Source organism: Sorex araneus, chromosome 4 (genome assembly GCF_027595985.1).
Source record: "Sorex araneus isolate mSorAra2 chromosome 4, mSorAra2.pri, whole genome shotgun sequence".
Classification (NCBI taxonomy): Eukaryota; Metazoa; Chordata; class Mammalia; order Eulipotyphla; family Soricidae; genus Sorex; species Sorex araneus.
This window is the reverse complement of record NC_073305.1, coordinates 14,748,147-14,773,646: the sequence shown is the minus strand read 5'-3', so window position 1 is coordinate 14,773,646 and position 25,500 is coordinate 14,748,147. Positions and strand designations below refer to the sequence as shown.

General features: G+C 37.9%; 1 protein-coding gene across 1 annotated transcript in view; it reads left to right on the top strand.

Moving 5' to 3' along the window:
- Positions 1-25,143, top strand: part of COL6A5 (collagen type VI alpha 5 chain) — a 95,303-nt gene extending 70,160 nt beyond the window's left edge. Inside the window, exons 35-39 of the mRNA XM_055135047.1 lie at positions 3,009-3,087; positions 4,781-4,989; positions 21,978-22,646; positions 23,942-24,038; positions 24,912-25,143. Of these exons, the coding sequence (XP_054991022.1) occupies positions 3,009-3,087; positions 4,781-4,989; positions 21,978-22,646; positions 23,942-24,038; positions 24,912-25,143 (1,286 nt within the window). The remainder of the gene's footprint in view (positions 1-3,008; positions 3,088-4,780; positions 4,990-21,977; positions 22,647-23,941; positions 24,039-24,911) is intronic.
- Positions 25,144-25,500: the final 357 nt, after the last annotated feature.

Here is a 25,500-nt window from a genome sequence, read left to right as displayed (position 1 = left end):
CAAAACATTGCCCATCGAGCTGGTTCCATTCCGCAAACTAGTGCAAGAAAGGGAGCTACAGAAAGTAAGAGTGAGCAACTCAGAATTCTGGAAGCAATTTGACATTGCTTTGGCTGCAAGTGCTCAAGCAGAGAGCTTTGTCTCATTGAACCACACACAAACCTAAAGGATGAGCCTGCAGGTGATTTAGATACAAAACATTCATCCTTCATGGTTGAGCAGCATTTTCTCTTACAGTAGCATCTCTTAACTGGGAATGATTGTGGCTCCACCTCTAGCCCACCTGCCATCTTCTCCCCCTACACCTCCTTAATATTTGAAAATGTTTGAAGACATTTTGGGTTGTACCAACTGAGGGAGACAATATTACTGGCATTTTGAGAATCCAGACCAGAATACTGCTAAACATGCTATCATGTACAGGTTACTCTTCACAGCAAAAAATGAGCCGTCCCTAGTGTCAGTAGCACGGGGGCTGAGAAATCCTGCTCATAGATTTCTGTAGAATGTCAGAGAGAACTTCACTCTCTCCAGTAACTAATATTTGATTGATAATCCAATAATTTCCTTCTTGGGGCTATTGCGTTATTTGTTAAAATCAAAATTCATTCATTAGTATAATGCACCATAGTATCACTGCATCACTGTCATCCTGTTGTTCATCATTTTACTCGAGCGGGCACCAGTAACTTCTCTATTACACTCAGACCTGAGATTTTAGCAGCCTCTCCTTACTCATCTTCACCAGTGATCAGAGGCTTTTACGGGGCCAGGGGAATGAGACCTATTGTTACTGTTTTTGGCATATCGAGTACACGACGGGTAGTTTGCCAGGCTCTGCTGTGTAGGTGGGATACTCTCGGTAGCTTGCCGGGCTCTCCGAGAAGTATGTATATATCTGAAACTGTATTTTGGATATGAATATGCCACGGGGAGCTCGTCAGGCTCTCCCAAGTGGGCAATAGACTCTCATAGCTTGTCAGGTCCTCTAAGAGGGAGAAGTAGGCTATTATATAGTTATTAGATAGTGCTATTAGATGGTGCTATTAGATAGCACCATTGTATAACAATTTGTAAAATCTTATCTAAAAAGTAAGCAATAATTCTAAATTTTGATACTAACTGCTAGAGCTTTTTTACAGTAATTGAGTTTTTTTATACTTTCACTATCCTTGTGCATGTGTAAAGAGGAATATATAGATTAGAGCAACTAAGAAATTTCTAATACTTCTCATGTAAAATATAAATCTTGTGAGCTACTTCTTGACTTCCAGTCTTTAATATCCTTTTGTTCCCCATGCAATGTTGTCTTTGGGCCATTCATGTTGGTGATGATATTACATACTAAAGGACTTTATAAAATAACTCACTAGTTTAGTTGGCTTTTAAGTAGCTTTTGTAGTTATGTTTAGCTGTCATACTTTTCTGGTAATATTATAAACACTTCTAGTGTACTTAATTTCTATACCTCATTGGTTCATAGGAGTAAATGTCTTATCTAATACTACTTTTGAGCTTTTTTCACAAAAATACTTACTCCAGTCCTAAAATTTTAAGTGACAACATATTTTCTGTTCCCAGATATATAGTAGCAATTATATCATAATCCTTACAACTATAAATGAAATTGATTAAAAGACATCAGTTCATTTCAGAGATATAGAAAAAAGCTGCTCATCTTAAAAACAAATAATTATGGTTATTTTAACTATAAATCCTTCTGAGATATTGTCATAGAATCTTGTATTAGTCAGTGCTTAAAGTGTTTCTTCAACTAAAGATTTTAATTTCACTAATGAGATATAAAAATAATATACTTAATAATATTAATACGTAATAATATTTCAAAGCTTAAGGCACAACATAGGAAAGAGGGAGGGAGCAAAGGACCATATTATTTAGATCAATAAGATAAAATCATTTCTCCTGGGAATGGACTGGAGAGATAGCACAGCGGGTAGGATGTTTGCCTTACCCACTGCTGACCTGGGTTTGATTCCTCCGCCCCTCTAGGAAAGCCTGGCAAGCTACCGAGAGTATCCTGCCCACACAGCAGAGCCTGGCAAGCTACCCGTGGCATATTCCACATGCCAAAATCAGTAATAATAAGTCTCACAATGGAGATGTTACTGGTGCCTGCTCGAGCAAATTCATAAACAATGGGATGATAGTGCTAGAGTGCTCCTGAAAATAAAGTTATGAAATTTGCTTATAAATGCATGGACATAGAGAGTATCATGCTAAGTATAATAAGTTAGGAGGAGAAAGACAGTCATAGGATGATTGCACTCATTTGTGGAATATAAATCGTACTTAAGGAAACACAATTTATAGGAATAAAGACATGATGCCATTGTGTATAAAGATATGATATGATGTCATTACTCTCATATTTCTTTCAAAAGTTTTTCTTTAAAAGACTAAAATATATTTTCAAAAATTTGGAAAATAATACTATTTTTATATATAAAATTATATATTAAAATTGTAATTTGAAAATACACATTTGATAATGTTTGGAAAATCAAATAAACTTAATTTTGTTCATAGAAAAAATTCATTTATCCTAGGAAATTATTGTCAATTGAGACAAAGCACAGGAATTGCATAAAGTAATAAAACATTATTTTATCTCTAAAGATCCTAAGATAGTAGTATGAGTGAAAAACCTTAGGGAATCTAAATTTGCCTTAGATAGTGCTACTCTGAACATAGAAACCAGGCGTCTATGATCTCCACATGATCCCCTGAATCACAATGAACTCTCCAGCCAACAATTTGAGGAGTTTCCAGAATTGTGGTAAATTCTTTGACTGCAAAACTCTTCCAAATTGAGTTTTGAATGCCATTTCTACTTGCTAAACTTTTCTGTTTTCATTCAAGCCAAATTTAACTGAAATCTTTTAGTGCAACTTACTACTTCTAGAATGTACCCACTGAGATTCTCCCTACCTGGAAAATACAATTTCTGGTTTAAAAGTCTAACTGAAATTTTGCTCTCTTGATAGGACAATTCAATAAATACCCACCACAAATGCTCGAGGATGACTGCAGACGCGAATCGGAAAGAGGGGATTACGATCGCTTGTGAGTTAGAAAAAAATGCTCTGTATCCAAGTGACTGCTAACTGATTGAGGGGGTAGAATTGGATAGTGACAGATTATTAAGCTGAGGAAGCTCCTAAGGTCCCTGAAGTAAAGGCACTTGGTGTATATATCCATCCCATTTCTAAAGTTGCTTATCAAACATGCTTTGTAGACCGACGCTATTAGAATACCCTCATATGCTTTGCACTTTTGCCTTTGAATTCATGATTTTGTCTGAAATGTTCATATTTAAATTTATCTCAGAATAGAACCTCCAGTTTAGCGTCAGGATTTTGCAGTATCACGTTCTGTCCACACCACGTGCGCTAAATTCTGGCCACACTGGACTCTTGTCTGCTTGTGTGAACTGAAGAATACAACCTAATACCCTGTTCCCTCCTATCAATATAACATCATTTTAGGCTTGATGTCAATGAGATAGATGTTCTTTGCAAATTATTTTCTATGATGATTGATAATAATTTGAGATGTAATATGTAGTTATTGCAAATGAACTACAATGAATTTTCTTGAATTTATTTAATGCACTGACGCAAATCAGATACGGTTTAATCGTAAGTAGTATTTTACAGGTTGTGAGCATGTAGAGCACGTGAGGGAAAAGAAAGGAAAGACGAAAAAACTGTGTCAGTTTATGGAGGTCAGGGAGATAGCTCAAGTGCTAAGCATATACTTAGCATGCAAAAGCCACAAATTTAACTCCCAGCACTGCCTGGTCCCCAAAGATCAGCACTGCTTGGTCTGACAGCAGTTCATCACTTGACTGAGCTATGCATCCCGAGAACAGCTTGAAAGGAACAAATAAATAACTATTTGTCACTTTATATATTTTAGCGATATATTGGATATGAAGGAGTTATTTTAAATCTATATTTTTAGCCACACAGTTGTTTTCCTTCTAAAAATTGTCTAGATTAAAGTATCGAGTTCTTTCATTTGTATTCCCCAAAGTCATATAGATTCACATAAAACTTTCTTTCTTTTTTTTTTTCCATTGGAATATTTGGTCTTTATTCTCAGTTCCTGAATCATAGCCTCCCAAAGTTTTGGGATTTTTTAATTTATTTATTTTTAATTAGAGAATCACCGTGAGGGTACAGTTACAGATTTATACACTATTTGTGCTTATACTTCCCTCATACAAAGTTCGGGAACCCATCCCTTCACCAGTGCCCATTCTCCACCACCCGTAAACCCAGCGTCCCTCCCACCCTCCCCAATCCCATCTCCCCCCCACCCCACCCTGCCACTGTGGCAAGGCATTCCCTTCTGTTCTCTCTCTCTAATTAGCTGTTGTGGTTTGCAATAAAGGTGCTGAGTGGCCGCTGTGCTCAGTCTCTAGCCCTCATTCAGCCCACAACTCCCTTCCCCCACATGGCCTTCGACTACAATGTAGTTGGTGATCGCTTCTCTGAGTTGACCTTTCCCCGGAACGTGAGGCCAGCCTCGAAGCCATCTATACAATGGAATACTATGCAGCTGTTAGAAAAAAGGAGGTCAAGAATTTTGTAGTTAAGTGGATGGGCATGAAAAGTTTCATGCTGAGTGAAATGAGTCAGAAAGAGAGAGACAGACATAGAAAGATTGCACTCATCTATGGTATATAGAATAACAGAGTGGGAGACTAACACCCAAGAACTGTAGAAATAAAACTTTCTTTTTTATATTCTAGCTTTACTCCAGAGCCACCGGAGATTTCTTCCGGAGAGAGCAGCAGCTTTGTTCAGGAACTAAGTGCTGAAAGAAACTTGCCTTTTGTGTTAGAGGACAATGGAAGTAACCGTTTAGTTTACATTCCAAATCACATGGTAATGCCACAGGAATTGATGATTAAATATGAAAAAGATCAGAATTCTGAAGAAATGTCAAGCCTTCATTCTGGTAAGGAAACATAAAGTTATGGAAATTTGTAGTACCGGATCCTCATCTTTTAACTGGTAGAGAATAAAATAAATGAAAACTTATCTCTAAGGCAGCCTTTTTTTTTTTTTTTAATGTGGAAGACAGTAGCCACAGCTACTTGATTTTACTGAAGTTGAGATTCAAATAGTGACAGACACCACGAAGGAAATCACTGATACGGGCTCTAAGAATGTCCCTAATACTCTCACAAATTTAGATTTCTCTGGATTCCATAATTAGAAGATGGGTGGGATGTAGAAAGAAGCCACACAGAATAGCAGAGCAAAGGAGGGATTAAGATGACTGGTAAAAGTTGGCCTGATCTGCACCCCAGCATTTGTGATTATATGACAAGTTATGTTACTTTTGAGATGCCCAGGAAAGACAAAGTATAAACTTCTTCAGCACCTACTCTATACATTTTAATGGCAAAGCTATAGTAACTCTATTGGTTTGATAGTTTCATACAAATAAAATACATTGGATTTTGTCCAAATTGTTATCTTAAAAGGGTGACAACTTTCTAACATTGGACATTCCAACTATGCCTCTAGAGTTTTCTAAAATACTTTCAAGCATTTAAAGTATTAAGTCATAAATCCCTGATATGTTGTTACAATATGAAAATATAAAGGAGAAAGGTCTGATTTATGGCAGTCATTCATAAGAATTAAAAGTATTCATTCTTAACAGCTCCCTTGATTTTCTTTTTCTCTGCTTCAACACTAATGTCTTCTTATTTCAAGTGTAAATATCTGAAACTCATTTTTAAAACAGCTAAGCTGTCCTGTTTTACAAAAGTCACAATTTAGAAACGAAAAAATTCTCATTAATTATCTGAAAAAAAAAAACTTAGAAATATGGTTTTGCGGGAACAGAGAGAGAGGACAGGGCGTTAAAATGCTTGGCTTACATGCAGTTACAGCTGCCTTGGTCCTCATTCAAATTCCCTGACACCGCATATGATCGATTCCCTGAGCACTGCCAAGGGTCACTCCTAAGCACAGAGCCAGAAATCATCCCTGAACACAGCCAAGTGAGCCTCCCCATCCTCCCCCCAAAAACAACAAAAAATTGTGTAATGAAACAGAACGTATGTAAGTCACAAAATATTAAGACCTTCAAGTGTGTGTATTTCTTTTAGTTGAGATGATTTTGTTGTCATTTTTATAGCTGAAAGAGGAAAATAAAATAATTGTATTCTTTTCAGTGGGTCTTTTCAATTCAAGGTGTTCCTTTAATGATGTGGAAATTACAACAGCTCAAGGGATAGGAGTTTAAGATTTGTTTCCAAAAACAAGAAAAAGAAAGAACTGTTTGGCTTACCACAGCAGTTTGGTTAGAAATAAACATTCTCAAGTCTGATCATTGAAAAGTGTGACCCCTTTCAGGGTGGACAGATAATAGCAGGAAGTTAAAAAATAAAGCCTCTGTGCTCTCACTTTATGGTCAGTGTTCAGTAAGAAGAGAAAAACTCTTCCTCAAGTTTTCGCTGCTGGGAATCAAGATACTCATAGGCAATGTAAGGTCCAATTTGGCTTAACAAATAATTGTGTATGGTTTTAGTAGGAAAAAATTTTTGTAAGTTGGCAGTTCCTCTTCAGCCACACCCAGTTTCTCCTGAAGAAAACTGGAGTTTGCTGGCAGGTTTTTAGAAAATGCTCAGGATATCAGAGCCTGGAGATAGACATAGTCTCAGAGCAAAGTGTAATATACATTTTTTATTATTTAAAATAAATCTGAGCCTCGAGTATAAGTATTGTCTAGGGGCTTTATGCTAATCTTTTTTTTTTTTGGAAAGAATCTAGTGTTTCATTAGCCACTTGCCCAAATCTGCTGAGAACTTTGTATTGAATGTGCTGCCTTATGGAGAGTGAGTTGTGGTTTGGATATCTATCCATCACTCTGAGCTTAGCTTTGATAAATTCCAGATGTCCTGTACAAATAAAACATTGAAAACCTTCACAAGCATCTCCTTAAACTGTGCTGTTCCTTATTTGTAATATGGTTCTCATGGCTGATGGCTGGTTTTCCTGCCCCTGACCTGAAAGTCAGGAATTGAACCAAACGAGGAATTAGGGATTTCCAGAACCCTGTGGGCTGGCAAGAAGCACAGCCACTACCTCCCTACCTGCAATGTTTTCTCTGCGTTTGCCCATCTTCTCAGATTTCCAATTCTATCTCTACTCCTTGTCACCTTTTCTGGTTCTCTTCACTTCTTACAATAGCCAATGGACATAATCTCTGAATTACCTGGAAGTTATTCCTAAACACAAGCTCTCAAGCACTCCTCAGAAACACTTCCTCATTGTTAGGGATATGAATGGGGAGGGAGATATTGCCATCTCTTCTTTTGTTCACTTTGGTGACACCCAGTGAGTGGTGCTCAGGACACACTCCTGGCTCCGCGTTCAGGCAAACTCAGGGGACCATATGGGATGTCAGGGATCAAACATGGGTCAGTCACATGAAAGGCAAATGCCCCACTGCTATACTATCACTCCAACCTCGGTTGCCATCTTTAAAGCCAGGCTAGGTGGTTGTTGTTTCTGATTTTTGCTTTGTTTTGTTTTTGATATTCTCAAGTTCACAATCCACTAGTCCAATGAACCCATCCTGGATTCTTACTCAAAACATATATTTTGTATTCATCCAGACCTACTGAATCAATTCTGTGAGGCTCATTGATTGAGTTTTCATAGTAGGATATTGTGGTTAACACAGGCTGACATGAACTGCACAGCCTACTGCATCCCACCACCCAGACTTGTCTGTGCTGCGTCCTCAATGGAGTTAAAGGAAGTTGGGTCTCTAGTATTGCCCAAAAAGAAATGACAATTCCTGTTTTCAAAGGGTTTCAAGTATATTGGGTCATAATTTTATTTTATCCATACAAGAACACTGAGTATCCACCTACCCAATATCTACCTAAGGAAAATACTTTCAAAGGTTCAACTAGAGATTATCTGGAGCTACTGTTTTGCAAATTGGGAAATATTTCTGTAATATTACAAATTTCTTGGAAGTCGAGCCCCTCCTAATTACTGTTAAGTGTCATGCTAATGGGGAAAATGGTGAATTTAATTATAATTAAATGTGCCACTGTTGATCCAGGTCAGTCCCAGTATTTTCATCAAAGTTTCTATTTTAACTAACAATTTTACAATGAGTCCTCTTTTGAGATTAAAGAAGAATAAGATATAATTTGTAATGAAGGTTAAATATCAACCCCAATTCACTTAGGGATCAATTTTAGAACTTTACAAAAAACTTCAGCTGATGTTATTTTCAGTTAATTTCACTGATAATATAGAGGTAATACATCCCCTTTTTAATTAGACTGGAATTTTTCTCAAGAGAATTTTCAGGGACTTATTTGACATTTTCATTTTTATAATTTATTTTGGTCCTGTCTATAAATCAGCTACTATTTTTTAAAATCAAATATGTCTTTGGCTTTGAATTAGTCATAAGATATTATAGCAGTAAATGTATTTAGTGGGAACCTCTTATAAATTTACCTGGGGATATTATATTCTATTCTACCCTAAGAGAAATTTTGCAGTATCTGGAGATGGTTTCTTATTGCTACAGCTGGAGAAACTTATTGGAATCCAGTGTTTATAGGTATAAGTGCTACTAAACATTAAACAGTGACTAAAGCAAAACCTCACACAAAAAGTAATTATCCAAATAAAACTTAGAATAGTGAGAGAAGTCCTGCTTAGGGAAAAGAATCATACTTCCAAGGCCTGGAACCAGAAAGTTCAGACTAGACTTCACGATTCTCTTTTTTTTGTTTTTAGTTTGTATTTCTCTGGACCACACCCAGTTATGCTCAGGGTTACTCCTGGCTTTGCACTCAGGAATCACTCCTGGCAGTGGTTAGGGGACCACATGAGATGCTGGGAATTCTACCCGGGTTGATGTGGCATGAGAGGCAAGTGCCTCACCTTCAATACTATCTCTCGTCCTAGACCTCATGATGCTTATTACACTTTTTGCTGTTCTTTCACCATCTTTTGTCCATTTCACCATCAAGAGAGTCTTGAATAGTGTTACTCAACGGTATATCCTGCTATTTACATAGAAATATATGATAACATTCCCCATAGTGTTTAATTCTTCATATCGATTTTTCAAAATGTGCTCAGAATGTTCCTTTTGGTGAATAAATACAGTGAATTCAGTATTTACCTCTTGCTGAATAGTTAGTTTCTCATGTTCCCTGTCAAGTATAAAATTGATAGATAGACACTCCTGTTAAATTTAAATCTGTAATAGAATTAAATAAAGCAGAGCTGGCTTCTGAATAGCCCATGGAACCAGATCAATGGTTTACTTTTGTATCTGTACACATTCTGAAGAGGAAATCAGTAGTAGATCTTAGATCATGTCTGATTGCAGTGACACACTTCATGAACTCTTTAATTAATCTCAACCATGTTGATACTTTGGGATAGTGGTGGTAGAGATGGTAGTGATGGCAGCAATGGAGTTGATAGCCACCTTTAGTGTAGCAAATAGGTATTTAACTCCTGTTTTTAGTTAAACCCTAAGCTAGTCTCTTTGTGGGACTAAAGGAGATTTTAAAGCAGATCTGGACATTCTGTCTTGATAAAATATACAAACAGTATATGCTGTGTGTACCTTAAACTTTCCTAATACTGGTAAGAAAATATTCAACTCAAAAAAAAAGTTCAGATAAAATGCCTTGGGGACCAATATTTATTCCATGGATACATATAACTGCCTTTCTCACCTGATGACTGAACAGTGAAGAAGAAACAACCGGAGAGTCTCCTGATAAATAAATATAACTAACTTTATGCTGAGCACCATACTAGGCATGTAATAGATGTGATTTCATTTCATCTTAACCACAGATTAGTTCATAGCTATTACATCTTACAGATGAGAATACCAGTCAACATATTTAGAACCTCAAGCAAAGCCACCTATCTTGTGTCCATCAAGATTTGTATCTATACCCACCTATAAAATTAAGCTGCAGTCTTTTAACCTTTGCACCATTTTTGCCTGGTTGATGGAACTGTTTGCATTTACAGATGAGGGAATATGTCCATTTAGCAATCAAGTTAAATCATATCATTCTAGAGAATTATATCTTAAATCATTTTGGTGCTGTCATTTTGTTTCTAAAATTTAACTTCAATTAAGAAAGGTCCTGCTTAGAAAGACATCCAGGGGCCAAAACCCAGAATAGAACCATGAAAACCCAAGCACCAGACCCTAGAGTTTTTTTTTTTAATTTTATTGAATCACCGTGAGATAGCTACAAGATTTCATGTTTGGGTTACAATCTCACAATGATCAAACACCCATCCCTCCACCAGTGCACATTCCCCACCACCAATATCCCGGGTAAACCCCCCCTTTCCTACCCTCCCCCTGCCTCCATGGCAGACAATACTCCCCATACTCTCTCTCTACTTTTGGGCATTATGGCTTGCAACACAGACACTGAGACCTCAAAACTCCATGAACAAACATGACCCTGGAGTTTTGAGGTTGAATAACTGCCCAAGGCATGATTCCTGGTCCTCTCTTTGTGCTCTTACCTACTGCAGATGATTGTTTAGGAATGAAAAATAGCAGGAATGAGTCATTTTTTTTCTTGCTCTTAAAGTCATACCTGGCTGTACTCAGGGCTTACTCCTGGCTCTACACTCAGGCATCACTTCTGGGCACAAATTAGGAAAACATATGGGATACCAGGGAATTAAAAAGGGTTAAACATGTACAAGGTAAGCACCTTACCCACTGTACAAAAGTGAAGTGAGTCTAAATGAATTAAACCCACATACAATTATCTAGACCAGGATAGCCATTCATTTTTTGGAACAGGATGAATCTATTTCAGGACAACCATGCCTACCTGTTGGGCAAATGGGGTGAAGCAGACTTCATACAGAAGAAGTAAGGGGGCTAAATATGGCCCCCTTTTGCTTTGGCCTGAAATCAGTGGCACATGATAGAACATACACACTTGAGTCTGTTCTCCAGCTTGGAGTTTTCATTAGTGACTTCTCCAGAGAGGAAAGGCCTGGACTAACAGGGTTAAATGGAGCAGTATATGAATTGTCAGCAATTCCACCACTACACAGCCCATACAGTTACCACCCAAGGTACTTTTTCATTTCTGAGAGCACATTTCCACTTGTGCACTGTGTCTAAGTTAGAGTCTACTAATATCAGCTGATTTAGCTTTTTTTCTTAGGGAAAATGTTTCTCTTCCTTTCCCCTTCCCTATTTGTGTGATTTTTGTTGCTGTGACCCAAGATCACACAATTTGGTTGCAATGCTCCCACTCTTGGTTGTGGCACTGCCAGGATTCACACACTTTTGTGCTCGTATACTTTTTAGCCGCAGTGCCCCTGGGTTCTTGAACTTGCACGCACTTGGCCTGCTGTCCTACTCAGAAGTCACACCTGTGGTTGTGGTGCTCTCCTGAAGTCTCACACCTCAGTGGCAGTACTGTAGCATGCCTGGATGCCATGCACCAGAAATTGCACATCTTGTTGTAGTACTGGTGATCCCCAACAACAACATTCTTTGTATTACACTCATGACCTCATGCCTGCATGGCAGTGCTCTCCCATTGAGCTATTCCCTGGCCCTTGTTAAGAAATTCTGTTATGGAAATTTCAAAATAAAGTATTATGAGCAAGATTTTGAGATGCCTGGAGACTTCTTTATGTGTTTGGTTTCTTTTTAAAATTGTATTTGTGGTGGGACTGGAGCGATAGCACAGCGGGTAGGGCATTTGCCTTGCACGCGGCTGACCCGGGTTCGGTTCCCAGCATCCCATATTCCCAGCATCCCTGAGCGCCTCCAGAAATGATTCCTGAGTGCATGAACCAGGAGTAACTCTTGTGCAAAGCCGGGTGTGACCCAAAAAGCAAAAAAAAAAAAAAATTGTATTTGTGGAATACTAAGATATGATAGGCACTATGGAACTTTAATTTTTTTCAAAAACTTTATATATGGTTGATCTTTATGCTCACCATTTAGTGGATGTTGACCATTGGGCACTGAAGACACATTGGTATGCCACTGGTAGTAAGTTGGAGACAGGCCTCAGGGTCCCAAGGTTCTGTTCATAGTTCTGTTCTGGAATAGCTAGAGAAGAGGTAGTACAGATTTTATTTAATTCATAAAATGTCCTGCTATGGGAAGACAATGTTCTTGATGGCTTCAGTAAGAAGGAATGTTCAAGAATGACCAAGATTCTTATTCTTCACAGTGGTAGCCAAAACCTTTAGTGAATTGGTTAATCTGTCCCTTGCTATTTCTGCCCCACCCTCACAGATGAATTTTCTAAAGGATCTGTGTTCAAACACTACCTCTAACACATGCTACCATTTCTTCATTAGATCACTTACACTCTTCAAACCTCAACTCTCTCATCTATAAAATGGGATCAATAATGATTCCTTTCTCATAGCTTTGTGAGGGAGATTAAATGAGAGAAGACCGGTAGCGTTAAGCACAAAACCAGATGCAAGCTGATATCTTAATTAAATGTTCAGAAGAAAGCATTGCCAACCTCATGGGAAGTCTCATTCAAATGTTAACCTGAAAAAATATCTACTACAGTTTATAAGGACAGACATTCATATAAAAAGTAGCCTCCACAGTATACGTGACTTGCCTATGGAGAAAACACAGCTCATTGGCCCCAGGACACGTCCCAAGGCAAGCTGCAGGATAACTCATGCATCTCTTGGGATTCCCACAAGTGCCCTGAAAAGCAGTGCAGCTACTTTACAACATAGTGATTGCATCCCTGTCCAAATAGCACAACTCCTGGAGCTTCTCCTTAAATTCCCTTCCCATCCCAACTCCTCCCCAAGTGACTGAAATTCAGTTTGAATTGTGGTTTCAATCTTTGCCAAAGTTAAGCTGACCCCTGAGGACGCTTCCCTGGAAATCTAGCCTGATTCCTCATTCCTTCCTGGCCTAATCCCTAATGAAGTACCACAGCCCTTCCGCCTCTGCCATTTTTTTGAGGAAATTCTCTCACGGAGTTGAAGACAGGAATTTGGCTTGGTGAGATTTCCAGAAAACATACCACATTGCTATGAGTTGTGGGTAGCTTTGATCCATAGTTCTGCCAGATTTTCTTGAAGAAAAGTATTTCTGAAGACAGAGTCTCCCCAAGAAAAGTGAGTATAGTATAAGCATGAAATAACCATGGTTTATGTTTGATTGAAGTTTCTTGTTTCTAGTCAAATTGTCTACATTAGCTTCTTTGATTCTCATGAGAATTCTGTATATAGGTAGTTTTTAGAGAATTTTGTAGGTAAAATATACTTCTTTAGAAAACAGCTCTGCTTGGTATTTTGGCAAAGTTTGAGATTTTGCTCATTTATTAAGAGATAATTGCAAAATAAAAAAGCCACGAGTATGTTATCAACCTTCCTCTTCTCCCAGACACTTATGAAATACATTTTCTATGTTTTATCTAAGCATACTGATTGGCTGCTTGGAACCTGAAAAACTATAATAGAAAAAGAATTATTGACAAAATAGCAGGTTAATTATTTTTTCAGCTTCAGGATTTCCAAGTCCAGAAGCAACCGTTGAAAAAATCTTTCAGCTTCTAGTTAAACATTTTTGATGGTTATATCATAATGTTAAAGTGCATCATATAATGTCTACAGCAAATAAAAGTATAAAATATGAGTTCTTGCCTGCACTTCCAGTTTCATATTAGAAGTTGAAACAGGAAACTTAACCTTGAATATATAATATTCTAAGAGTTTAAAACAAAATTCCTGGTAGTGAATGGAAGACTCATAAATTTCAAACATGCTGTAAAATGCAAAATCCAATTGCTACAAATGTATCAATAGTGAATAATAACTGAAACTATTTTATTAAAAGCATTTAAAAATCACAATGCCTTAATAAAAATTAGTCTGTGGGGGGGGATGAGAGGATCATGTATATAAATGATTCGTTACTGGTCGTTTATGAGAAGAAAGAGAAGGAGCATATTAAAGAAAATGATCAGTTCTCATCTGTTAGAATTGCACAAGAGAGAATAATAGAAACCAAATTTATCTCTCATTTGAAAAAAAAAACAAAAGGAAATATTTGTGAAACAAAAGTTTTCAATCAGGAAGTGCAAGACTTATAGGAAGTCAGTGAGGTGATCCATCCATTCAAACTTCATAGCAGGAGGGAGCACGCGTAAGTGGAGTCCAGTGAGAAAAGAGAAAAGCAAATATCCACAAAGGGTGCTTGCCAAATACTCTATTTCAGAACTCTCTGGAAGGGTTAGAGACTAGCCATGGCTATTGATACAGGACCAGAAATACTGCCTTTTCTTATCAGTAAGACTACCATAATTTGACAAATACTGAGAGAAAACTGAGGAAGTTCTTATCTTATCTCTGTAGTAAGGAATCTTCAACTGTAGATTAAGCACAGCTTCAGACTCATCTAACAAATCACAACAGCAAGATCCAAAAGAATTAAACTGTTTCTGTATAATTTGGTTGCCTCTCCAAGAAAAGCACAGGAGTATTTACTAGAACAAATGAGTATCCCACATCCAAAAGGAAAATTTCACAATATCTACATAAAAAGGAAGATAAAGAATTGACCCATAATTAAGAGAGCTCTTACTCAAAATTAAACCAGGCGTGATGCAGATTTCAAAATTGGGAGACAAGTATATTGAGGGTTATTTTATATTTGGCACACAATAATTTCAATATATTATAAAATTATTAAATTTTTTATTTAAAATATAACCATTTGTTTAAAAGTTTAACAGGAACGTGGAAGATATATAAACATTTAAAGGGAATTTGTAATGATAAAACATCTAAGATAAACAATCACTGTCATTGTATCACTATCATCCCCTTGCTCATTGATTTGCTCGAGTGGGCACCAGTAACATCTCCATTGTGAGACTTGTTACTGTTTTTGGCATAGCGAATACGCCACCGGGAGCTTGCCAGGCTCTGCCATGTGGGCAGGATACTCTCAGTAGCTTGCCGGGCTTTCGAGAGGGACCCGCTGTGTTATTGCTCCAGCAAGATAAACAATACACAGAATAAAATTCATGAAAAATTGAATTTGATAAAAGAGAAAAAAGTAGTAGAAGAAAGAATATTTAAAAAAATAATAAAAATAAAAAACATCAGTAAGTTTTAGTTACTTCTATTAAAAATTATAAAAAAGGGGGGGGGCTGGAGTGATAGTACAGTGGGTAGGGCATTTGCCTTGCACGCGGCCGATCCGGGTTCGAATCCCAGCATCCCATATGGTCCCCTGAGCATGGCCAGGGGTAATTCCTAGGTGCAGAGCCAGGAGTAACCCCTGTGCATCGCCAGGTGTGACCCAAAAAGCAAAAAAAAAAAAAAAAGAAAGAAAGAAAAAAAATTATAGAAAAAGTTGACAGACAAGAGTCATGAATATAGCAAACTTGAATAACACTCACTACAAACTAACTTTACCTTAGTGGTACTTGCAAAGCACTCAATTATTAGCACAACAATATTTTTCTTTTTATTTTAAAAATCATTAAATACTAAGGAACTATAATTTACATAGTTGTTCATAGTTAAGTTTTAGGAATACAATGTTCCAACACTGTCTCCACCAGTATTGACTTCCCTCCACCAAGGATCCCTCCCACCTCCCTCGTCTGTCTCCTTGGCTGGCACATTTTCAAGTTTGATTATTTTAGTGTTAGACTATACAAACATTTACCAAGATAGACCATATGGTGGCCCTACAACGATTCTCAAAAGGTGTCAGAATTTTAGTCATAGCAATTATACCCTTTGAATAAAATAAGTGAATTAAAAATAAAAGGCAGAAAGATCTTTGAAAATGCTCAAATATTTGCAAACTAAATAAAGCACTCTAAATAATTCCTGGTCAAAGGGAAAAAACAGAGAGAAATTACAAACTATTTTGAAATAAATGGGGAAATCACCAAGACCACAGAATTTGGAAATTTCAAGAACATGATCCTTACATAAATTATAGCATTATGTGCCTATATTGATAATAATGTTAGGTTTTAAATCACTGCTGAATGTAGTCTTGGTGACCCCCAGCACCTCTGGGTTTGAGCAGTTCTGCTTTATCTTAGTAAACTAGAATAAGTTAAACCCAAGAAAAGCTAAAGAACAATGAGATAATAAATTTAGAGAAATTCAACAAAATGGAATAATGAAAGTCAAAAAAACTAAAATCTATTTTTTTGTGAAGATCATTGAGAAGAAAATTGTTAAGTGTATAATTAAACTTACCAGGAGAAGAGAATTAACTAATTTTAGGAATTGGGAATAGAGATCTATCTATTTACAACCTTCACTGTATCACTGTCACCCCATTTTTCACCGATTTCCTTGAGCAGGCACCAGTAACGTCTCCATTCATCCCAGCCCTGAGATTTTAGCAGCCTCTCCTTACTCATCTTTCCCAATGATTGGAGGCTCTTTCAGGGTCAGGGGATTGAGACCTGTTATTGTTACTGTAATTGACATATCAAATACACCACGGGGAGCTTGCCAGGCTCTTTTGTGCAGGTGGGATACGCTCAGCAGCTTGCTGGGCTCTCTGAGAGGGACAGAGAATGTATATCAGAGAATAAAAGCAAGTATGTTAAAACCAAACACACATGTGCTGCTTTAGGCACATCAGTGGGCTAGACTATAAGAGGTTGTGTGGCCTCGAATGTGGCTGCAGGCTTCCAGGAGCTTAGTTTTATAGTCTCTGGATCTTGACCATTGATGGGATTACATGGCTGGGGGGGGGGGCAGTTTGTGGGTGTGACTGCCAAACTACTGGAAAATGAGGGGTCTGGGTGAGGAGGCCCAGTCCAATCCAAGCAGGCTTGGAGATCTCAGCCTTGACTGCCAAACTACTGGAAAATGAGGGGTCTGGGTGAGGAGGCCCAGTCCAATCTAAGCAGGCTTGGAGATCTCAGCCCCAGGTCTCGCACACCTGGGTTCCTTCATGCATTGTTCATAAATGCCCGTTCATTGACAGAGTACAGTGGGAGAGCACTTGCCTTGTGTGAGAACTGCCTGGGTTCAATCCCTGACAAACCACACGGTCCCTGAGTACTACCAAAAAATTCCTGAGTGCACAGCCAAGAATAACCTCTGAGCATTATCAGGTATGGCCTTACTTCCCCCGCAAATTAAAAGTAAATCAATTAAATTGAATTAAAATGCCCTTCCACTGAAGGAATATGTGTAACATCACAAATCTGGATGTTATACGAAAGAAATTATATTCACAGTCATTAATACACTCATATGACGCATTTGTTTCTGATATGTTGAAATGCTGAAAACTCCCTTAAATTGGCCTCACAAACCACTAAACAACCCACTACAGAAATACTGATATAACTGATATTTCCTTCATCTTTCTTTTTGTAGTTGAGAAAAACTTAATGAGGAAAAATATATAATAAGGGCAAGAATATTGGTCAGTGGTAGAGTACTTGCTTTGCATGTACAACATCCTGGGTTTCATCCCTGGCATCTCTCCTCCCTCTCTTCCTTCTTGTTAATTGTTAATATATATTATATATAGTTTATATATGGGGCTGGAGCAATAGCACAGCGGGTACGGCATTTACAACCTTGTAAAAAGAAAACATTATGAGTAAATTTTTGCCTATAAATTAGGTTAAGTGAATTTGAAAAAATCTTGCAATACACAAGTTATTAAAAGAAGCAATCTGTGGAGAACCCTAAACTGACTAAAGAAATAGAAAGTCTGATTCACATATTCTGTAAAGAAGATTTAGGTCCAAGGTAGAGACACAATACAGCAGGTAAGGTAAGACTTGCATATGAATGACTGAGGTTCAATTTCCGACACCACATATAATCTTCCAAGCCTGCCAGGAGTGATCTCTGAGCACAGAGCCAAGTGGAATCCTTGAGCACAGAGCCAGGAATAAGCCCCGAGAACTGCTATGTGTTTCTCCTTCCCCCTGCAAAAAAATATGTAGATCTAGGTGACTTCCCTGATGCCCAAAGAACATTTAAGAAATAATAATATTTGTAAAAAAAAAAACTCTTGCAGAAAAATGGAGAGGAAAAAATACATCCCACATATTCCTTGAGATCACATTGCCTTGATATAAAGACCAAAGATATTATGTGAATAGGAAACTGAAGACTAGCATTCTTTTTTTTTTTAAGACTAGCATTCTTTATGAACATTCAAGCAAAATTATAAACAAAATTTTAGCAAATCAAACCCAGTCATAGTCACTTGATTGTGGTGGTCATTGTATATAGTGTACTTAGACCAAAACAACATATTGCATATTATAAAGATATAGAGTTCTTATTTATCAAAAATAATTTTTAATCCCAAAGTAGATTAAAAAAGAATGTGGCATTTACCCATGAAAGACAGAGTTCCCTGAATTCTCAAAAATCATCAAACAAAAGATTCAAACCAATAGTCTAGAAATGAGACCCTGAAATAAGCCCTCAGTTATATTTACAGCGTCAAGAACTTTAAATGGAGTAAGGAAAGACTTTTTAATAAATATTGTTGTTGGAAAAACTGATTGGCCATGAGTGAAAAAATAAAATTGGATCCCTATATCTTACCGCACACAACAATTAACACAGAAATTGATGATAAACCTAGATCAGAGTTTCCCAAACTTATTTGGCCCCACTTCCCTTTTATCAGAAAAAAAATTATCCAATTCCCCCTTGGAAATCTATCTTCTATAAGCCAGCACACAAAATGTGTACCCTAGTTACACCTCAGAGTATTACAACCTCCTGGGTCATTCCAGTGTCCCGAGATGGGGGGCAGGGAGGATACAGGGTGCATGATATCCCCCACTCTGAGAAACACTGACCTACGTGTTAGACTCAGATCCATAAAAGATATCAAATGAAATAAATACAAGGAGGCATAAAGAAAGTACAGATGTTACAGCACTTGTATTGCCTGCTACTGACCCCAGTTCAACCCATAGCACCACATTAGAGTCCTCAAAGCACCTCCAGAAGAGAGCCCTGATGTTGCATAACCCATAATCCCACCCCACTCCCTCTTCCAAAAAAGAAAAGAAAAACCACAGCAAATATTCCATATATAAGCTTCAAGGGTGTCTTCAGTGACTTCACTACGTTGACAAGGAAAACAAAAGCAAATATAAATTAATGGAATTATACCAAATTATAAAATGTTTCCGCATCTTAGCAAAAGAAAGTATTGCTAAAATAAATAGACATCCAACTGAGTAGGAGAAAATACTTGCACATCGTCTGACAAGGAACATGAAGACATACAGATGGCCAATAGGAACAGGAAAATATTCTTACTAGAACGGATTATGTTTACTAGAACTGGTCATGATGCAAATCAAAAAGATATTGAGGGGCTGGAGAGATAGCACAGTGGGTAGGGCATTTGCCTTGCATGCGCCGACCCGGGTTCAAATAATTCCAGCATCCCATATGGTCCCCTGAGCACGGCCAGGGGTAATTCCTGAGTGCAGAGCCAGGAGTAACCCCTGTGCATCGCCAGGTGTGACCCAAAAAGCAAAAAAAAAAAGATATTGAAAGGTCATCTCATACCTGTGAGGATAAAATATATAAGAAGGTAAGAAACAACAAGTGCTGGCAGGGATGTGGAGAAAATGGAATCTCATACATGGTTGGTAGGAGAGTAAACAGCTTTTCCTATTTGAAAGAGTATGGGTTACTTCAAAGAATTAAAAGCAGAACTAATTTATTATCCAGAAAATGTGCTACTAGGTATTTATCCCAAGAACATAAAACTAGAAATTCAAAAAGATACATGCATGCCTATGTTCATTGCAGAGCTATTTACAATAGTCATGATCTGGAAACAACCCACGGTCCAACAACTGATGACTGGCTAAAGATATTGTGTTATATATATGCAAAGTAATATGACTCAGATACAAGACAAGATGGCATCTTGCCTTTTGCTACAACTTGGGTGGAAATAGATGGTGTCATGTTTTGTCTAGAAAGTTAGAGAGAGAGAGAGAGACAAATAGCAGATACTCTCACTTGTAAGTAATAAATAAACAAAGCAAGGGAACAATGTCTAATAAAATGGGGTCCAGGAGATATTCCAAAAGTTAGAAGTCACCCCTGGAACCATTTGATTCCCTGAACATTGCAGGGTGCAACCCTGGAATCTTTTTTTTTTTTTTTTGCTTTTTGGGTCACACCCAGACGTGCTCAGGGGTTACTCCTGGCTCATGCACTCAGGAATTACTCCTGGCAGTGCTCAAGCTCATATGGGATGCTGGGAATCGAACTCGGGTCAGCCACGTGCAAGGCAAATGCCCTACCCGCTGTGTTGTTGCTCCAGCCTCAACCCTGGAATCTTCAAAGCAATATTGGAGTGGTCTAAGTAATTCCTGGCACTGCAGGACCCAAGTTACACTGCATCCTTGGGCTCTTGCATTGAACCTGTTTGACCAATAATCACCAATGGGGCTACTGGACTTCCTAAGCAGTGCTTGGGAGCCACTCCCACCCCCCAAAAAATAAAATGAATCTTTAGGCACTGATAATAGAGCTCAGGTTAATGAAGTAGAGGGTGTAGTATAGTACATCATACACAACTCACAAAGAAATGTTTATGACTCGTCCCTCCTAAAAAAAATCAAAAACAGGATTGGAGGAGATAGGTCACATGTCCGAGCATATGCCTGGTATGTCTAGTATGTGCAAAGACCTAAGTTCAGTCTCTTTTACCTCGTGGCCCTTTGAGAACTGCCAAACATAAGCCCCTGTACTTAAAAAGAAGTCATCAGAATATTTGCATATTAAAATCTGTTTACCAAGCTGTTGTATCCCACTTCAGTAGCAAGTTTTTATGGCATGAATATAAGTTAGCCAATTCACTGATGAAAATTGTTATTATAATGATTAAATAAATTAATAGCTATAGACTATTAATAAGGATCAAGCACAAACAAGTATATCTATTTTTTTCCACTTAGAAATCTGCATGCTAGATTAGGTTCTCTGAGGCACTTCTTTTATAGAGAAGAATATTTATCAACTACATCTTATTTTTATGATCTGGCATTTCTTGTATAGACTAGCATGCATTATATGCATTATACTTTGGTTATGGATATAATCAAGACATGATTTGGGGACCACTTATGCTAACTAAAGTTCAGTTCTACCACAAATAAGAAGCTAGAATTTAAATCAATACACTTCATTAAGAAAGTCTTGCTACACACACACACACACACACACACACACACACACACAATGTGTTTTGGTAATGTAGTTGACTTCTACCAAGGTGCAAGCTCCTTATCTTGTCCTGGTATATGAACTGTGTCAGGCATTTTGAATACTAAGGTTTTGGAGAAAGCCAAGTCTTACACAGAGTTTGAATTCTTAATTCAGCATTTATAAATGCAGTCACAATATCACATCATGTTTCATAGTTTGAACAAGTATATACATGTGTATTTGTGCTACCCATAAATGTGGCTGACATAAACATTCTTCCTCTCAGGATTTTTCCATACAATTAGCTCGTGTGAAAAGGTGTTCTTCAAATTTTGTGAATATTGAATTTTAATTTTAAAAATAATTAAAATGAAAATGTTTCTCATCTTGCATGTGAAAATTGCTGTATGTTAAGTCATCCCTTTGATAAGGATCTGAAATGGGCTAACAAACAGACTTTCTCTCCAGTGCCAACTCTTGTCAATTAGTAATTAAATTGTCATTGCAGGTGTAGAGATGTATTTGGAGGATGACTCTGAGAACAAATATTGTAAGTGATTAGTGAAGTCTGCTATGGTTAAGGGAGTTCAAGTAAAGCTCACACAATTCCAGACTCAGTATTTGCCATCCTTGACTAGAAGTGCCAACTTTATCTTTCACTGAAAAAGAGTGACTTGAGTTTTTCTATTGCAGAACTTGAAAATCATGACAGAGAAGAGCTTGGAGCTGTCCCTCTTCAAGACTACTACATGGATGTGGCTTTCCTTCTAGATGCTTCCCACGGCATAGGAAACGATGACTTTAAAGAAGTGATAGATTTCATAATCTCAGTGCTTGATTACTTTCACATCTCCCCAAATCCATTGTTCTCCAACTTAGGAGACAGAGTGGCAGTCCTGAGTTATTCTCCTCCAGGTTATATGCCCAACACTGACGAATGCCCCGCGTACCTGGAATTTGATTTGCTAACTTATAACAGTAAATACCAAATGAAAAATCATCTTCAAAACTCTGTTCAAAAACTCAATGGAGATGTTTTCATTGGTCATGCTCTGCAGTGGACAATCGACAATGTTTTTGTTGGGACACCCAACCTGAAGAAAAACAAAGTCATTTTTGTTATTTCTGCTGGTGAAACCCACCCTTCAGACAAAGAAGTCTTAAGAAATGTATCTCTGAGAGCCAAGTGTCAGGGCTACACCATATTTGTGTTTTCCTTTGGTCCTACACACAATTACCAGGAATTAGAAGAATTAGCCAGCTACCCACTGGACCATCACTTAGTCCAGCTTGGCCGAATCCACAAACCAGATTGGAACTATATCATCAAGTTTGTCAAGCCATTTGTCCATTTAATCAGAAGTAAGTCATTCAACCTTTTCTCTATTGCTCATGCAATAGACTTCATGTTTCCATAGATGATCTACCAATATCCATAACTCTCACTCCCATAGAGAGCGGTGATTATAAAGGAGTAGGAGGCCATGAGAAACTCACAGAGAAATCTCAAGCCTCGCTGACCTTGAACTCTGCTGCTGCCTTTGCTGTCTTTGGACTGTCTTTGCCAGTAAACCACCACCTGGTTTGAAAAGTGGCGTTTAAACCTCAATTGTATTTACTCTGTGCCAAATCTTTAAATAGGCCATATCATTTATTCCTCGGGTCAGCCTTACAAAGAAAATATTAGTATCCCCTCTTACATGTGAGAAAACTATAATTCAGAGACATTAAATAAATTGTTCTAAAGCTCACAGTTAATTAGCTGGCAAACTCTGGGCTCAACTCTATGCGTTCTGACCCCAGAGCTTTGCTCTTGTCCATTAATCTATATTTGAATTGCTAACCTCTTAACAAGATATACTGCTGTAATAAATAATATTTCACTCCCAACCCCAGAACACCCACTTCAGGGACCTCTGCTTGATCTTGTCATAGCAAATTAACTTTAGTTATGACTTGAATCCTTATGAACCAAGGCACAGCACTCTTTGGAGCCTCTGTCCTAGACATCTGGCTCAGGGTTAAAAGTGCCATGCACAATGGGGTTTTGAGAGTGACTGCCCCCACTGCTGTTTGTGTGGTTCTGTTTTACACATTACGCTACTCATCTTAGAGCTTGAGGGATCGAGCAAGTTCTGGCCAGTGCTGGGAATAAGGAGAGGGGCAGAGGTCATGTTGAATGGTTTCTGCAACTCCTTCAAGTTTATCCAGGAGTCCAGGAAGCAGAATTCTCAGCACCCATGAAACCTTGGGGCTCAGATAATTTTTCAGGAATCTTGGAATTTGGGATTTATTTCTAGTCGCTGGCTAATATTTACAAAAAAAATGAAAGATAAAAGGTGCCTTCTGCTAACTCCAAGGCAAATAGAGCAGGCAATCTCAGTAGCTAATGTTGGAGCCCCTTTTTAGAGGGAGACGCGAAGGTGACTGGAGGGTCAATAAACTAAACATCCTTGAAATATTTAAACCCTCTGATATGCTTATTGACTTGACCAAGAGAAATTTCAGTGTCATACATGCCTAATTTGCCAAGTTCCTTGTAAATTTACTTTGCTTTTAACAACAGCTCCAACCACAGGAAAAGATGAATTGGCTTTGGGTGGTAGAGAGGAGGTGGAAAGAAGTTAATTTAGACTAACTAGCCACTCTCTTTCCAGGTGCCACCAACAAATACCCTCCAGAACATCTGAGACCCAAGTGTGTTAATATCCTCTCTCGCACCCCAGAAGATATTGGCACAGAAAACAATGTATAGTAAGTAAACAAATTCACAGTTCTGCTGAAATTACAATTGAAAACAATCCTTAAGAAGATAAACTTCAAATAAATAAATGGCAACTTAGTTTTCAGGATGCAACTTAATTTATGGTCATGTGTGTGTATGTGTGTGTTTTCATGTATGTGTTTGTATGTGTGTGTGTTTCAAATGCAGATGGTTTGGTATTAATAGCAGATAGAATATGACCCACAGTATAAAGCAGTATGTGGCCATTCCTATTGCTTTTAGATTAATAAATATATAAATAAAAGAAGCACCTTATTAGCAAACTATATAACATAACATCACTCTAGTGATGAATATTATCCAAACAGAAAATGATAATATCTAAGGTTTTAGCACAGAAGGAAAACATGAAAAGAAAAACTTACAAAGCAGCAACAAATACATTTGCTGTTTAGAAATAGAACTCATAAAGTCTGGAAGAAAGGATTCATTTGAGTATTATATGAGTCTAAGTACTCAAACAAATTTAGTGATAAAAATAGTACTAGTTTCTGCGGCCAGAGAGATGTTTTCCATGGGTAAGGTGCTTGCCTTGACCTTAGTTAACCTAGGTTCAATTCCTGGCACCTTGTATGGTCCCCAGAGCACCACCAGGAATGATCCTTGAGTGCAGAGTCAGGAGTAAGCCCTGAACACAGCCGGTGTGGCCAAAAAAAGGGGGGGGCAGGGAGAAGGAATAAAAAGAGAAAATTTCTACTGAGTTCCATTTTTATATACAACTACATTTGGACTCTTCCCCTCACATGCACAATTGCTTCTAGTATTATCTGGCTGTGTTTATAGTTAATCCTTCAAGGGATGTAGCTAACATATTTTTCATTCCCTTTCTCTCTTCACCTCAGCTTTATTCCTGGGATGTATGAAGTACAGACAGAAAACAGTGAGCTCTATGATGAATTTGACTCCCAGGAGCAACATTTTCTTTTATTGGAGAATGATGACAGTAATGGTCCTGAGACCACTAATGATTTGATCCAGAAATTATACATGTTCCTTAAAACTGGGGAACAAATGATGAAACACAAGGAGTCACAGTCCGAAGAAATTGCAGCTCCAGGAAATGATAAACAATAGGCTGAACAAGGTAACCTTGAGTACAATAGAAGACTTAGAAGTACCATTGTACTAACTGTCCTCACGCAGAGTGAGATCCTGGTGACCATGTCATTTGGAGTTCCTATACCACAACATGTGGGCTAATCTGGACACTCTCAGAAAGTGTGTGAGTATTGCAATGAAAGCACACAACCTCCGACAAACACTACTACAAGTGTGCAAGCATCACAACAACCTTAAAATAAAAGGATAATAACCAAGTGTGTGAGCCTCAGTGAGCACTGAAATTAAAACCAGGTGAGCACCTAAGGCAAGTGATCACCACAAGCAGGTTGTGATCACCACTCCAGGTTGGGAGTGGAGTGCTAAGAGGAG